Source organism: Lathyrus oleraceus, chromosome 3 (genome assembly GCF_024323335.1).
Source record: "Lathyrus oleraceus cultivar Zhongwan6 chromosome 3, CAAS_Psat_ZW6_1.0, whole genome shotgun sequence".
Lineage (NCBI taxonomy): Eukaryota > Viridiplantae > Streptophyta > Magnoliopsida > Fabales > Fabaceae > Lathyrus > Lathyrus oleraceus.
Window position 1 is genome coordinate 25,518,720 of NC_066581.1, and position 18,153 is coordinate 25,536,872.

General features: G+C 37.9%; 1 protein-coding gene across 1 annotated transcript; it reads right to left on the bottom strand.

The window, feature by feature from the left end:
- Positions 1–293: 293 nt before the first annotated feature.
- On the bottom strand, positions 294–4,456 carry LOC127132229 (E3 ubiquitin protein ligase DRIP2). The gene is made up of 7 exons (XM_051061141.1): positions 4,133–4,456; positions 3,718–3,817; positions 3,162–3,441; positions 2,553–3,052; positions 2,398–2,448; positions 1,049–1,121; positions 294–778 (listed from the first exon to the last, which is right to left on the bottom strand). The coding sequence occupies exons 1-7, from the start codon at positions 4,236–4,238 to the stop codon at positions 605–607; spliced, it is 1,284 nt and encodes a 427-aa protein (XP_050917098.1). The 5' UTR covers positions 4,239–4,456; the 3' UTR covers positions 294–604.
- Positions 4,457–18,153: the final 13,697 nt, after the last annotated feature.

The following is an 18,153-nucleotide window of genomic DNA, read 5'->3' on the forward strand; positions in this document are numbered from 1 at the left end:
TCCAAATTATTTATCATTGTATTTCATCTCTGTGTTACAAAATCATCTTAATTGGAACTTGATGGATAATTCCACCTATTGCGGTTATTGCATTGGTAACTTTAGTGGTGACTTTTATGCCAGTGTATTTTAGTGAAGGAACTCAGTTTTTAGGCACCATGCTATCACCTACCAGCATTCAGCATATATACAAAAAGAGAATTTACACATCATGCATGTTATTTATGTACTAGTATTACTCTATTATTTTGTTGGAACTCATAATGACTTGTGGAAGTAAAGAGGCTTGTAGCTATTCATAACTGAGGACAAGTACAACACCAATCACTCGTTTTGATTCTAAAAAAGGAAAGACATCATAGGGTCCATTGGTAGATAGTCCTAAAAATAGAACAACAAATAAAGCATATGGTACAAAATTGGAGGGTATACATTTCAACATTATGAGAAACAAATCAAAAACATCCATAACATAGAAGAAATTAATGAACAATTTCCAAATTAGGAAAACCAAACACCTGAGTTTTGTCCCAAGTAGTTGTATATCTATGTAAAGTAACAAAAGACCACATAATATGAATAGATATAGGATAGGGAAACTATCTCAAACAGGTAAGGTCTTTCGACAATACGATAAAGCCATCACAAAGTCCTTAGCCGAAGATCCTACAGATGCCGGTAGCTTTTTCGATGTTGATGCTGTGCAGAACCACAGATCTACTAAGTTATGCATTTGCAAAGATGGGAGCACCGGCTGACCCCGACATATTATTTCCACCTGTAGAAAATAGCACCAAACCATGTCACAATAATGATCTGTACTAGGTAAATGTCAAAAGATCTGTACTGGGTTGTTTTGTCTCATGTAGAAATGTCTCAATCAGATAACAAAAAACACTGACAGTTTATGTTTATATAACACATTGAGGACCAAACACATACTATGACTAAAAACATTAACCTCAAAAAAATTGAGTTAAGTTGAAAACACAGGTAAAAAAAAGGAAAATGAAATAAGGAAGTCGTTAAGTAATTAGAATGAGCTCACCTCTGCTTCGCTTGCGAGATTAAGTTTCTTCATGAGGTACTTTTGAATATACGAGACGGGCACAGTACCATCCCTGTGGTGAGATAAGATAAGAGGGATTAGACCGAATGAGCTATCACAATAAGTAAACAATTATAAGACATTTCAAAGATAGCATAATCTTCTAAGACATTTCAAGATAATCCCATAAGTAAACAATTATGATAACTATAAAATAAGCCGCCACGAATGTTTGGCATTTCTGTTTAAAGAAGCTCCGAAAGTATGATAAAAGAGTTTATATATGCTTTACATCCATTGAGTAAATATGAGAGGGGACAAAATAAGAAAACACTGAAATTTATATTCTCTGAACATGTGTCCCTTCTCAGCAAATTGTTCCGAAAATTTAGTTTTAATTACTTGTAACCGACTACGTTAGCTGCCAGATCAATGGGAGTGTTTTTCACCATTACCGTGGTCATGTACATTACAGAGGGCCTAATTTGTACAGGATATTTATTTGTTTGTTATAACAGAATTACAGGAAAATACACATAATATGTTCAAGGAGGAAGGGAAATTGCATGCTTCTCTTAAAATTCGAGATTAGGCCTAACTCAATCCCAATGGGCCTAGAGCGTGGAAAAATGCAGAGGATAGACTCTGATATTATCTCATAGTTTAGATTTTAGCCTTATTCTACCCCGAAAGCAAGCTTATGGGGTGAGTGTTAGCCCCATTTATAACTACTATTCATACCATATCACTATTCAAAACGAGACTCTCAACACACACTTCTTACACCCAGCACAAAGACTCTGAACTTATGAACTCAACAAACACAAACTAAATTTGGATGGGAGAAAAGACCAGATAAGCTTTTATAGCAAAATTGTTATGAATACGAGTGTTGAAGAGAGAAAAAGGTTGAAAAATAAACAACTAAAAAAACATTCATTTTTCACTTAGCTTCACTCATGAGTCATTTCACGAAATTAGATTTGGGTTATTCAACAATCATCTATTTAAAAAGGTGATTTTTTTTATCTAAGATATCTTCCATATGTAAAAAAACAATATTTTTGTTTTACCTTCACGTTACTATTTACGAAACTTAAACTCCATCCTATCGAAAGTGGTTAATTAGACTTACAGACATTAAAGCCCTCTTATGAAATTATAAATCAGCATACAAAACCACATTTTTGTATCATTTTATAAACATTTAGCAGAAACTAAATAAATGGGGAAAGGGGTGATTTCTTTCGTGTCGATTCACAGGTTAATTTTCTTGCTAAATTTCAAGAAAAAAATATGGTGGGATTGAAACAGGCAAGCAGAAAGAGTACGTGAGTTGAAAAAGTTACTTTATTCTTAGATAGCAAGCCGAGATCTGTGGCAAGGAAATTTCTCCGTTCCTGAATAACAAAGTCAATGCAATGCTTTAGGATCCATAGAAGAAAAATAACTTATGATTTATAAGATCAATAGAATGGAGATTGCATAAAGAAAGATAACTTACTGGTCTTCTGAAGCAACTAATGTAAACCAAATAGGACTGTTTTTCCTGTTGCACCTGCTCCCTGTTGCATCTAACACGAGTTGTGCTGAGGCAGACATCTCAGACACTGCTGTTCTTTTCTGATTAGCAGGACGCAGCCTTTTTCGTTTCACTGGTCCCGAAGGCAAGGTGTTTCCGTCCTTGTCATCTCCAAACTTTGTTTTATGTCCGTTACTCTTGTTCTTGGTTTTTGGAATGTGTAATTCACTCTGAACAGATGTAGGTGGCTCTGACTTGGTAGTTTCAGACATCAGTAATCCACCGTGAGGAGTAATCGGGGACTCTAGTTTGGCAAGAGGAGTCCCTTGTAAACCTGACCTCGAGGACTTTGTTCTATTGGCCGCTTCAACAAGACAGTTCAACGGCGTCCAGAGATCAGCCTTTCCTTCGGTAAGGTCCATATTGTTGTTTGTATCTTCATTAGGTCTATGCTTCTTAGAACTCTCCGCTATGAAAGAACCCTACAACAACATAACAATCATGCACGCGCATAATCATCCGTAACAGTGTCATCATAATCGTTCAAGTAAAAGCCCAACCAACCACAAACCGAACCAGAGCTGAGCTTACCAGATTATCTCCGTCAAGTGTTTCTTCTTTCTTTACGGAACCTTCGGCGATAAAACTGCATCCACGTAAAACAGAAGCCTTTCTTGTACCGGTTTTTGTTCTCTTTCCTGTAAAGCCAGAATGTGTTGAAACTTTGGGAGCACTAACCACCAATGACGAAAGAGATCTTTCCTTCCTTTTTGCAGGTAGGGGTATCGCGGGAACAACTTCTTCGGCTTCAACCTTTTTTCGTTTAAATGGGAATATTTTGGTCCTAATATCTTGCAGATTGTGATCAGGCCTGAAGATAAATCACATTACTAAAAAAGTTGCAGACAAACTAGATATCATCATAGTAAAAATTCCCTGAAATAGATAGTACAATAAATAAACGAAAGAGATTCAAGGCCTTCAAGTTTTACGCCATCTCAGATTACATAGCATATCAAGACTAATGTCATTAATAAGGGAGAGAAAACACATAGATTGACAAACAGCTGCAAAATATCACAACAGTGTTAAATTTGAAGAAACCACAAGTCACACAAAATCGATATAACCATAGACAAAGACGAACCTGAGCTTTTCGACGGGAAGAATGCCGAGATCAATGTTGCATACCGGACAACAATCCACCTCTTCATCAGACAGCTTGTCGTATATACACTTCCTGCAAACTGGAACATGCAATTCAACAACGTTCAATGTAATGCAGAAACAGATATGATATAACAGCTAGTCAAAAACCAATGAAATCAACAGAAAGAAAACATAGAAAATCAAGAATTAATTTCAGTGCATAGTTGACTTGATGATGTTGGTCAATCATAGTAAAAGAAAAACAGAGCTAATGTCTAACGTTGTTGTGAAGACGAACATGAACATGAACATAGGAGAAATAGAAATAATAGGAAAAACGTTGTAATTGAAAGAATTAAGAAAGAAGGGTTAAGAAAAGAAAAATCAGATCGAGGGAGAGAGGAATGGATTACAAGTGTGAAGACATAGAGAGATGGTGGTAGCATCTTTGAGAAGGTGAAGACAAATCGGGCATGTCATGCATGCTTCGAGAGTTTGTCTCTTCAATTTCACAACCATGTTGTTCTTGGCAGTAATGGCAATGGGATCTATCTATATCGGAGAAAGAGGAAGAGATTGTTTGTTACCACGACGTGAGAGAGAGAGACCGAACCGAAGCGGTTGAATCGAATGTTGTTGTTGTGTTGGAAGAACGACAAGAAGAAGAAGAAACAGCGAGTGAAAGAAAGAGCGTAACAACGCGAAGAACCCAAACGCTTATTTATGCGGTATTGTGGATATATATATATATATATATATTATATATTATATCTATCTATTCTACACCAGCTAAGTTAAAAATAAAAAATAATAATTATGAAATGAGTTTAATGATATGTTAAAACTGTTTTAAGCACTTGGTTTAGGAAACTTTGTGATCTATGAATGACTACATACACACGCGTTCAATATGCTTCTACTTGTACAACTAGAATGCTACGAAGTAGTTGTATACTCATTATGACACGTTTAGCTTGGGTGTAAATATCATTTGGATCTAACACTAAACACACTCGATTCAAATAGGGTTTGCATCTAACAATAGGGAAGTTTAATTCAAAGTGGGGGGATTGTTTTTCCACTCTAATAGGTGGAGAATCACACTAAAAAAATTGAAAATATATCTGAGAAATCCAAAAATATATTTTTGGAACCATTTATTGTATATTAAATATATGTGGAAATGAATCACACCCTCATTTTTTTGTCTTAAATTGATTAGGAGATACACTTTTGTATTAATTATATGTGTATTTCATGCATTCCTAACTAAGACACACTCATTTGACTTAAATTGATTCGGAGATACAGATACATATTAACCATATAAACAACCCTTGCGTTATTAATTAAGACACACTCATTTTGCCTTAAATTGACTCGGAGATACACTTTTGCATCAAGTTATAGAGATGCATTTCTTATTTCCCCAAATATTAAATTTTGACATTTTTTTTTATTTTATGAAATACACCAATGTAATAGTCCATTTATTAAAACTATACAATCATTATAATTTTTTATAAATTAAACCATACACTAAATGCACATGATGAAAATATCATATATGAATAAATCAATTCATAATACAATCATAATAACAAAGTAACAAACACATAATAATATACACAATGCCTAATATAAATACTACACTAGTGAGCATGCTGAACCCCTTTGTTCTTTTGCTTCCTCCTATACTACAGTGTAGTCCATGCCTCAGTAAGAATGACATACCCGCTTGCGTAAGATCTATGATAAGTCACATCAACAACATGATATACCATAACATGCTCTTCTTCTAGTCTCTCATAATGAGTTGGTGTGGGTGCATCTTCCAGAGCATCAGGTGTCATATAAGGATGTGACACTCTGAAATACCATTGGACATAATCGTATGCACAACTCCAGTCACTATGAGATGGTACATCATATGTCATTTGGTACCAGATCATTAAGGTAATCATCATACATGACATCTACATCTCTACGGACTATAATAGGAGGAGCATAATTTGAGGAGTATCTGGGAACAAACTACATATAGTCGATTAGGTGCATGGCACATTCATGCGTATGTGGATACATTGGACGTGACCCACAAGTCAACCATCTAGATTATACTGTTATGTCGTCTAAGAGACACGTCTGACAACAATCTATGTATGTTTGGAAGTGTATATCATCAGCTACCATACAATTAAGATACACTCTAAAGGGCTATGTTGCCTGGTTTTTTCTGAGTAGGTTGAATGTATAAGCACATGGCATATCCTCAGTGTAAATATCAACATATGGCCAGTTGGATATGCGTAGGATGTGTTGGAGGATCCATGCCTGAAAATGGTAAATATGAATTATTAGTAATAGCGTAACAAAAGTGTTATAAAAATGGTATATAAACAGTAAAGTATGAAAATATATTACCGTCAATAGCGTGTAGCTAGTTGTCATGTGTTTGGTCTTTCGAATACAACCTTCAACTAATTTGGAGTACAAGTAGACCAAACAAGCGCTCCCTAATTGTACTCATGACTCCGCTCCAAGTCAGCAGAGTATGTGATACAAACCACATCCAAGTAATAGGCTCAATACTACATATTGCAACATTAAGAATCATGTTGGCAAACACACATATGAGGCGGTAATTGATTTACTTATGATGTTTCAAGTCTAGGTAGAGAGTTGACCTGCTCTGATACCAATTGTAACATCCCGTATAATATACATCTAGAAAATATATTATATACAATGTTAATTGGTACTGATACAACACAAGTACATAACGGCATTACTATATATATATATATATATATATATATATATATATATATATATATATATATATATATATATATATATCCAAAAGAAAATACAAATATGGCACATGTTATACATGGGTGCATAATCGAAAACTAAGATCTATTTACAATATCCTCATTGCACATAATCCACAACGGAAGATCACGATAACAAAAGTCTTTAAAACATCATCATGGAAGCTCATCCTTGCCTTTAACCTGTAAAGAACTACCTGAAAAGCAACAATAATAATGTGGTGAGATGATAATCTCAGTGGATGCCATATCTTATGGGTTCACTATGCTCTAAAGGGGTCTCTTGTCGATTCTTAACTTAAGCCTTCCATCTTCGTCCCACTTGTGTACACTAACACGATAGGGAAATTACGCTTCGTATGGAAAAAACACGACATGAGTTCACATAAACTCAAAGAATCATTATTCAGAAGTACGAAACATTGTTCCCCCATTTGACCTACGGCTAGGGCAAGGCTCGATTCACGCATGTTTGTGTGATTTAACTTTCTTGTGGATTCGGGTTCTCCATAGGACTCGAACCCATTTCAAGAACCGTCGCTCGTGTCAGACTCGAACCCATTTAGAGTATCTTTCACCGTATGATACTCGAGCCCACTTAGGAGTCCACCTCTCCTCCATGGATCCTTTACGTGATTAGGACTCAAACCCATTATGAGGCACGAATGGTGTCACATCCCCAATCATACTTTACATAAGCATCTAAGTTGGGATGTGCACGATCAAGGTAAATTTCCAAATACATGACTAGTTATCAACAATCACCGCGTGATTATTCTGATCAAACACCATGTAATCATATCACAATTGTAACACCCTTCTAAAATACCCCAATAATTAATTAAAATAACAAATATAAATCAAAGTAGATATGCAATTTAAGGGTGTCACACTTGACACTTCACACCATTCACCAAAATAGTTTGTCATGCTCATTTAATAATCAAAATAAAATATTGCATAATTCGCAGCGGATAGAGATCTAATCAATCATGCAAACCATGTAATCACATTACAGGTAAAACTGTTCAACAACCACAATGAAAATAAGGTAAAACATCCCGTCCCGATGTTACATCTACCAGAGCATGACCCACTAAGGACTACACTAGACTCCAAGCACTAGCTTCTACTCAATCACTGCTCGTTACCTGAAACATAGTTGTAAGGGTGAGTTCCTCAATCGATATAATAAGCATTATAAAATATCATGTAATGCTAAGTAAATGAACACATCTCATCACCCTAATCATATCACACATTCAGTAACGACAACATCAACTCATACTCATAATCATGCTCAACATAAACATCGAAATACACGTATAATATTGGAACACATCCATTCATATTATACACAATACATACATTATGCAATGAGACTCCATGCATGCGGTACCGACTATTCGTGAACATTAGTTCAACCTCACCGATCAAATCCAGATACGGCTACCAAGCTCACTAGTCCCACTCATTTGAGACCTAGTGACTCACTCACTAATTCCTCACCATGGGAATTAGCTACCACCTCAAGGGCTATGCTATGCACGCTAATCACCTAGCATGCAAACATCAACAACAATCCACAATAACTCACTCACTAATTCCTCACCATGGGAATTAGCTACCACCATAAAGGCCACAATATGCAAGCTAAATCACTTAGTCATGCAAACATCAACAATCATCCACAATGGACATATGCTCACACTCTAAGCCATAAAATGTCCATTCACAATTGCATACATAATAGATACATCCACAGCATGATGCATACAATCATACATCATCCACATATTTATCACATAATCATATCATGCCACATAATCAATCACAGTATTAGCACGCTCTACTAATACCCCTACCGCTCAAAACAACGGGAAATGATCCCTATTATATCATACGCCAATATAGGCCAAACATCAAACATGCACACCACATTTAAATATAATTTTTTCACTTTTCACACAGTGTTAACCGGTTAACGCCCTGGGTTAACCGGTTAACGCAACACAGAACACGCTTCCTGGCAATTCACAACATTGTTAACCGGTTAACACCCTGGGTTAACCGGTTAACGCAAGACAGACAGCAATATTTCACAATTCATAACAGTGTTAACCGGTTAACACCCTGGGTTAACCGGTTAACGCAAGACAGAAAGCTGTTCCTGCGCTAACACGAAGCAGAATGCAGAATTCTCCGCATTCTCCGCCGTTGGAGGACTTCCGGACCTCCGATTCCAATTCCGTAAAAAGTTACACTTTCGGAAAATCAAGACTCATCCAATTACAGATTCAATTACAGCTTTAACATAACTTATTCATCTCAATTTTTCAGCATTCAACATCCCAATTAGGGTCAAATCAATGGCTTATCACTACCCATTACATGTTAACCCATAATACCCATTAAACGACGATAAACCCCCCTTACCTGAGTTAATCCGGCAATCCTTTAGCTTCAAGCTTTTCCCTTCTTCAACCCTTGCTCTCTTGCTCTTCCTCTTTGCCCTTTTTCCACTTTCTGTCGCTTCTCTGGTTTTCACGTAAAAACCCTTTTTACCAAATGGAACTCTTTATATATATTCCAACTTTATTATTCCAATAATAATAATTCCAAATAATATTCCAATAATAATCTAATTATTTAATTAAATTAATAAATATACTATTAACTTAATTTAAATAATTATCATATTTTATCGGGGTGTTACAACTCTCCCCCACTAAAAGAGTTTTCGTCCTCGAAAACATACCTCAAGCGAATAACTCAGGATAAGACTCCTTCATCTGACTCTCAAGTTCCCAAGTTACATTGCCACCTGCTGGTCCTCCCCAAGCTACCTTTACCAAAGCAATCTCTTTACCCCGCAACTGCTTCAACTCTCGATCCTCGATCCTCATAGGTGATGTTTCAACAGTCAGGTTATCTCTCACCTGTACATCATCTACTTGGACAACATGCGACGGATCAGGAATGTACCTCCTCAACTGAGACACATGAAAAACCTCATGCAAATTCGCAAGTGACGGCGGTAAAGCGATACGATAGGCTACCTCCCCTATCCTCTCCAAAATCTGATAAGGACCAATAAATCGAGGTGTCAACTTCTTCGACTTCAAAGCTCGACCAACCCCAGTTATCGGAGTAACACGAAGAAACACATGATCTCCCTCTTGAAACTCAAGTGACTTCTTCCTCTTGTCGTGATAACTCTTCTGACGACTCTGAGCAATCCTCATCTTTTCCTGAATCATCTTAATCTTTTCCGTAGTTTGTTGAACAATCTCCGGTCCAACCACAACACTCTCACCGGACTCATACCAACATAAAGGTGTCCGACATCTCCTACCATACAAAGCTTCAAACGGTGCCATGCCAATGCTCGAATGAAAACTATTGTTGTAGGTAAACTCAATCAAAGGTAAATAACAATCCCAAGCACCTCCCTTTTCCAAAACACAAGCCCTCAAAAGATCCTCCAGTGACTGAATCGTCCTCTCAGTCTGACCATCAGTCTGCGGATGATATGCAGAACTCAATCTCAGCTTAGTTCCCAAAGCCCTCTGCAAACCTTCCCAGAACTTCGATGTAAATCTAGGATCTCTGTCCGAAACAATACTCGACGGAATACCATGCAAACTTACAATTTTCTCAATATACAACTCAGCTAATCTCTCTAACGGATAATCCATTCTGATCGGAATGAAATGAGCCGATTTTGTCAATCTGTCAACAATCACCCAAATAGCTTCAAAATTCTTAATTGTCCTCGGTAAACCAGAAACAAAATCCATACTGATACTATCCCACTTCCACTCTGGAATAGCCAACGGTTGCATTAGCCCAGACGGCTTCTGATGCTCAATCTTTGACTTCTGACAAGTCAAACAAGAATAAACAAAACTCGCAATTTCTCTTTTCATTCCCGGCCACCAAAATAACTTTTTCAAATCATGATACATCTTCGTAGCCCCAGGATGAATACTCAGGCCACTACGATGTCCTTCCTCAAGAATACTCTTCTTAAGTTCGGTAACATCCGGAATACACACCCGATTACCAAATTTCAAAACACCATTCTCATCAACTCTGAATTCACCACCTTGACCTTGATTCACTAGAGTCAACTTATCAACCAAAAGCACATCGGATTTCTGACCCTCTCTAATCTCATCCAGAATACCACTCGTTAACTTCAACATTCCCAATTTAACACTATTGTGAGTACTCTCACACACCAAACTCAAGTCTCTAAACTGCTCAATTAAATCCAATTCCTTAACCATTAACATAGACATATGCAATGATTTCCGACTCAATGCATCAGCCACTACGTTTGCTTTACCCGGATGGTAATTCAAACCAAAGTCATAATCCTTCAGAAACTCTAACCATCTCCTCTGTCTCATATTCAGCTCTTTCTGATCAAACAAATACTTTAAACTTTTATGGTCACTGAAAACCTCAAATCTTGACCCGTACAAGTAATGCCTCCATAACTTCAGAACAAATACCACAGCTGCCAACTCTAAATCGTGTGTCGGATAGTTCCTCTCATGAACCTTCAGTTGTCTCGAAGCATAAGCTACAACCTGCTTATTCTGCATCAAAACACCACCCAAACCCAACAACGAAGCATCACAGTAAACCTCAAATGGTTCCGATGGACTTGGTAATATCAGAATAGGAGCAGTAGTTAACCTTCTCTTTAACTCTTGGAAACCTTCTTCACATTTTGAGTCCCAAACAAACGCTTGCCCCTTTCTAGTCAACATCGTCAACGGTAACGCCAACTTAGAAAATCCCTCAATGAATTTCCTATAATAGCCTGCAAGTCCAAGAAAGCTCCTTATCTCAGAAACTGACTTCGGAGCTTCCCACTTAGATACCGCTTCTATCTTAGAAGGATCAACAGCAACACCACCTCTTGAAATCACATGACCAAGAAAACCAACCTCTTCTAACCAAAATTCACACTTGGACAGTTTAGCAAATAACTTCTTTTCTCGTAGAACTCCTAAAACCACTCTCAAATGTTCAGCATGCTCTTCTTCAGATTTCGAATACACCAAAATATCGTCAATAAACACCACAACAAACTTGTCTAGGTACGGATGGAAAATCCTATTCATATACTCCATAAATACCCCAGGCGCATTAGTCACACCAAAAGGCATTACAGAATACTCATAATGTCCATACCTTGTTCTGAAAGCAGTCTTCTGAATATCCTCAATTTTCACACGTATCTGATGATATCCCGATCTCAAATCTATTTTGCTGAACACACTCGCACCAACCAACTGATCCATCAAATCATCAATCCTCGGCAAAGGATACCGATTCTTGATCGTCACTTTATTCAGTTGCCTGTAGTCCACACACAACCTCATAGTACCTTCTTTCTTCTTAACCAATAACACTGGTGCACCCCACGGTGACACACTCGGACGAATAAATTTCTTATCCAACAGATCTTCCAGCTGACTCTTCAATTCAGTTAACTCAACAGCAGACATACGGTACGGAGCCATCGACGTCGGCCTAGTACCAGGTACCAAATCAATCGAGAACTCAACTTCACGCTCTGGTGGTAATTCATGCACTTCTTCAGGAAACACATCAGGAAAATCACACACCACAGCTAGATCGCAAATCACCAGTTTATCTTTAGCCTCCAAAGTCGCTAATAGCATAAACAACTCTGCCCCATCTGCTACTGCCTCATTCACCTGCCTTGCTGATAGAAACAAACTCTTTCCTTCCTCAATCTCAGGAAAGATCACAGTCTTATCAAAACAGTTGATATAAACTCGGTTAAACACCAACCAGTTCATACCCAGGATAACATCAATCTGCACTAGTGGAAGACACACAAGGTCCATCCCAAAGTCTCTACCAAAAATACTCAAAGGGCAATTTAAACAAACTGAAGTAGTAATCACTGAACCCTTCGCAGGAGTATCAATCACCATACTACCAAGCATCTCAGATATCTCTAACTTAAGTTTCACAGCACAATCCAACGATATAAAGGAATGAGTCGCACCTGTGTCAATAATAGCTACAAGAGGAAAGCCATTAATATAACACGTACCTCGGATCAAACGATCATCTGCAGAAGTCTCAGAACCCGATAAAGCAAAGACCTTGCCTCCCGACTGGTTTTCTTTCTTCGGCTTAGGACACTGTGGACTGATATGACCCACCTCTCCACAGTTGAAACAAGTCACAGTCTTCAACCGGCACTCTGCAGCCAAGTGACCACCTTTTCCACACTTGAAACACTTCTTCTCATTACTGGTACACTCATGGAAACGATGTCCAGCCTGACCACATCTGTAACACTTAGCAGGGGCACTGGAGTCTCCCCCACTAGGTCTCTTCATCCCACTCTGTCTCTGGAAACCTTTGCCAGCTGCATACGGCTTCCCACGATCATTCTGATTCTTGCCTTTCCTATCAACCCTCTGCTGATAGCTCTCCGCTCTGGCCTTGGTATCCTGTTCAAAAATCCTGCAACAGTCGACCAAGTCAGAAAACACTCTAATCCGCTGATACCCAATAGCCTGCTTGATCTCGGGACGTAACCCGTTCTCAAACTTCACACACTTTGAAAATTCCCCAGTAGCCTCATCATAGGGAGTGTAATACTTTGACAGCTCTGTGAACTTAGCAGCATACTCAGTAACAGACCGGTTGCCCTGCTTCAATTCTAAGAACTCTATCTCTTTCTTTCCTCTGACATCCTCTGGAAAGTACTTCCTCAGGAATCTCTCTCTGAACACCGCCCAAGTGATCTCAGCACTCCCAGCAGCTTCCAATTCAGTGCGGGCAGCAACCCACCAATCATCTGCTTCCTCTGACAGCATATGCGTACCGAACCTGACCTTCTGGTTATCGGCACACTCAGTCACTCGGAAGATCCTCTCGATCTCCTTCAACCACTTCTGAGCACCATCTGGATCGTATGCTCCCTTGAACATTGGAGGATTGTTCTTCTGGAACTCACTCAGTTGACGAGCAGCTCCCATTCCCACAACATTCGGATTCCCTCCAAGTACTCCAGCTAGCATACCCAGAGCCTCAGCAATCGCAGCATCGTCTCTACCTCTTCCAGCCATCTCTAATCTGAGTTAATCCAACAAGCTAAAACAATAAGTACTGATAGGGTTACACAACACCTATCACATACGGGGAAACAGAATAATTACGACTCGACTCGACCGACTATGCTCTGATACCACTAATGTAACACCCTTCTAAAATACCCCAATAATTAATTAAAACAACAAATATAAATCAGAGTAGATATGCAATTTAAGGGTGTCACACTTGACACTTCACACCATTCACCAAAATAGTTTGTCATGCTCATTTAATAATCAAAATAAAATATTGCATAATTCGCAGCGGATAGAGATCTAATCAATCATGCAAACCATGTAATCACATTACAGGTAAAACTGTTCAACAACCACAATGAAAACAAGGTAAAACATCCCGTCCCGATGTTACATCTACCAGAGCATGACCCACTAAGGACTACACTAGACTCCAAGCACTAGCTTCTACTCAATCACTGCTCGTTACCTGAAACATAGTTGTAAGGGTGAGTTCCTCAATCGATATAATAAGCATTATAAAATATCATGTAATGCTAAGTAAATGAACACATCTCATCACCCTAATCATATCACACATTCAGTAACGACAACATCAACTCATACTCATAATCATGCTCAACATAAACATCGAAATACACGTATAATATTGGAACACATCCATTCATATTATACACAATACATACATTATGCAATGAGACTCCATGCATGCGGTACCGACTATTCGTGAACATTAGTTCAACCTCACCGATCAAATCCAGATACGGCTACCAAGCTCACTAGTCCTACTCATTTGAGACCTAGTGACTCACTCACTAATTCCTCACCATGGGAATTAGCTACCACCCCAAGGGCTATGCTATGCACGCTAATCACCTAGCATGCAAACATCAACAACAATCCACAATAACTCACTCACTAATTCCTCACCATGGGAATTAGCTACCACCATAAAGGCCACAATATGCAAGCTAAATCACTTAGTCATGCAAACATCAACAATCATCCACAATGGACATATGCTCACACTCTAAGCCATAAACAGTCCATTCACAATTGCATACATAATAGATACATCCACAGCATTATGCATACAATCATACATCATCCACATATTTATCACATAATCATATCATGCCACATAATCAATCACAGTATTAGCACGCTCTACTAATACCCCTACCGCTCAAAACAACGGGAAATGATCCCTATTATATCATACGCCAATATAGGCCAAACATCAAACATGCACACCATATTTAAATATAATTTTTTCACTTTTCACACAGTGTTAACCGGTTAACGCCCTGGGTTAACCGGTTAACGCAACACAGAACACGCTTCCTGGCAATTCACAACAGTGTTAACCGGTTAACACCCTGGGTTAACCGGTTAACGCAAGACAGACAGCAATATTTCACAATTCATAACAGTGTTAACCGGTTAACACCCTGGGTTAACCGGTTAACGCAAGACAGAAAGCTGTTCCTGCGCTAACACGAAGCAGAATGCAGAATTCTCCGCATTTTCCGCCGTTGGAAGACTTCCGGACCTCCGATTCCAATTCCGTAAAAAGCTACACTTTCTGAAAATCAAGACTCATCCAATTACAGATTCAATTACAGCTTTAACATAACTTATTCATCTCAATTTTTCAGCATTCAACATCCCAATTAGGGTCAAATCAATGGCTTATCACTACCCATTACATGTTAACCCATAATACCCATTAGACGACGATAAACCCCCTTACCTGAGTTAATCCGGCAATCCTTTAGCTTCAAGCTTTTCCCTTCTTCAACCCTTGCTCTCTTGCTCTTCCTCTTTGCCCTTTTTCCACTTTCTGTCGCTTCTCTGGTTTTCACGTAAAAACCCTTTTTACCAAATGGAACTCTTTATATATATTCCAACTTTATTATTCCAATAATAATAATTCCAAATAATATTCCAATAATAATCTAATTATTTAATTAAATTAATAAATATACTATTAACTTAATTTAAATAATTATCATATTTTATCGGGGTGTTACAACAATCACCATGGGTTAATATCACAATTACCATATGATTCTATCACAATCACAATATATTATAATGTATTTCCATATAAGCTAGTTCAATTCACAATTGGATCATCGTTAACCATCCATGCCATCCGACACTTTCCGTAAATGGAACGATCCATCTCTAGCAACTACTCGTTCATGGATGCATATTGAGGCATCTCTTAAATTCAAGCATTACAACCTAAGTTATTTACCATAACCTAAGTTATCTTTATTAATTCATTCACCTAGTTACAAGCCTAGGTTTAGCCTCACTTTTCATCATAGATTTTAATCAATTATTATACATTCAACGCAAGTAAGCAATCCATAGTATGTTTCATAATACACACATGTTAACTCGTACACATACACATCGCAACATGATACATGAAATACACATAATACTTCATCACCAATTAGGACTTTTGGAATAAAGGTTCCTCACCAATATCCAACTAATAACATTTGGAATTCATATAAGTTTTTCTCACAAGTTCTTCACTTAACTTGTTACATAAACCTTAGGCGAAGCTTTCATGCAACCCGCTTCGACCTAAACTATCCCACGTACACGCCACATAGTAAGTGTATGTTCGATGATCCTATGATGGGGATTAACCGGACTAAATGGGGAAATATGAGTGGGATAAGAACATATAAGTTCCATTACGTTATAACCTTCTACGTTAGTTTTCCAACGCATCCGACCACGTCTCAATCTGAGTTACAAAACTAAAGCTACATCGCAAATAATGCCAATGGAAAAAACACACAAAGCTATCAGGCTCAAAGGGCGAGCCAATATCGCTAAGAGAGATTGGGACAGAAGGTCACACTTAAAGCCCCAGGAAATGGTTGAAGTCTCGATGAGTGCCCCTAGGAAGAGCTGAGCGAGCGTAGCAGAAATTCCAACCTCCAAAACACCAAGAAACTCAATTTCAGCCTTAAATCTCTTCATTTTTACACCCTCAAACATCAATAAAACTTGGATTACACAAAATATACATGTAGAACAACAAGAACATCATATATCAACATCAATTTCCATGATCATAGCAAAATCACACAAACCCTAAATCTCTTTTCCATGATAATTTTTTCCTAAAAGCTAAACTAACTATAACCTACCTCTAAGTGATGAAAATGATGGAGAATTTGAGATGAATTGGTGAAGATGATGATGATCCAAGCTTTAGATTTCACTTCCAAGCTTCTCCCCTTTTCTCTTCTCTTCTTCTCCTCTTCTTTCTCTCTTCTCTTCTCTTACCAATTTTCCTCTCTTATTATTTTTATTACTCTCCTACTAACTAAAGAAAATGAGTGGTTGGTAAGAAAAGGAAAAGGAAGAAAATATCTGAAAGGATATTTTTATCTTCTAGAGAGAAAGTGACCATTAATGTTGCCAAAAACTTCCTCATTTTACAAATTAATAAAGGTCAATCTTACTGAGTAAGAATTAAGCTCATATGAGTTCACTAATTACTCTATTTGTCCCAACTGACAACTAGTAGAGAACTTAGGCACTCAATATAACCCAACTAACAACAGCTGACAACTAATAGAGCACTTAGGAGGATATGAGATATTACATCATCTTTGATAATCCTGTTGTGTTCTAATAGTCTTCCCATGATTGGAAGATGCAACATGCATGAGACGTCGTCTAGTGTGATGGACATCTCAACATGTGGAAGATGAAAATATGACGTCTCAGAATGCCATCTCTCAACGAACGTGGACAGTATAACATAGTTAATAGCATAATACCCAGTCCTACATAAGTCTAACAGCTTAGATAGCTGCATAACATCGTGAAACCACTGCTCCTGAGGCTTAGGCAGCTTCGTAATCTTGCAGCCATGGTTGATGCATTTTAAAGCATCACGGTCTTGTAGAAAAATAAATCATCCTCATAAACTTTGAATATTATAACAAATGCATGTCAAAGAATGAATGCAACTGGATTTTACCTTTCCATCCCACACATGTCTTACAACATGGTCTGGGTATAGAGGCGGCAACGATAAGTCAGACGAGCGTCCTCCAAACCCCTTAGGAACGAAATCAACATGGGATGCCTCAACCTTAACCAGTGGGGCTTCCTGGGAATCTGGAGGTGACACCCGCCTCCTTCGAGAAGACAAAGTCGGAGATGCATGAACCCCAAAAGTTAATGCATATGCATCAAACGAACTAGAATTGACTGATTGTTACAAAAGTTAGACTCTTTCCATACGAACCAATGCATGTTGTGACACTACATCAAGCCTCAATTTTTCTTGATTATCAGTCATAATCCATATAATTAAACCATACAAGCATAACATTGTAGAAAAAAAAAATCAATTCCAGTTGAAACAGAAAGAAAAACAAGGCAAACATTACATATAGGCCAAATACAGAAATGCATTTCTAGATT

Excerpts from the sequence above, each read along its gene's own strand:
- LOC127132229 (XM_051061141.1), bottom strand. The coding sequence starts at position 4,238 with ATGGTTGTGAAATTGAAGAGACAAACTCTCGAAGCATGCATGACATGC. Across the intron at positions 3,818-4,132 it reads CTCTCTATGTCTTCACACTT|TTTGCAGGAAGTGTATATAC; the intron begins GTAATCCATTCC and ends TGCATGTTCCAG. Across the intron at positions 1,122-2,397 it reads GCTTGCTATCTAAGAATAAA|GGATGGTACTGTGCCCGTCT; the intron begins GTAACTTTTTCA and ends ATCTCACCACAG.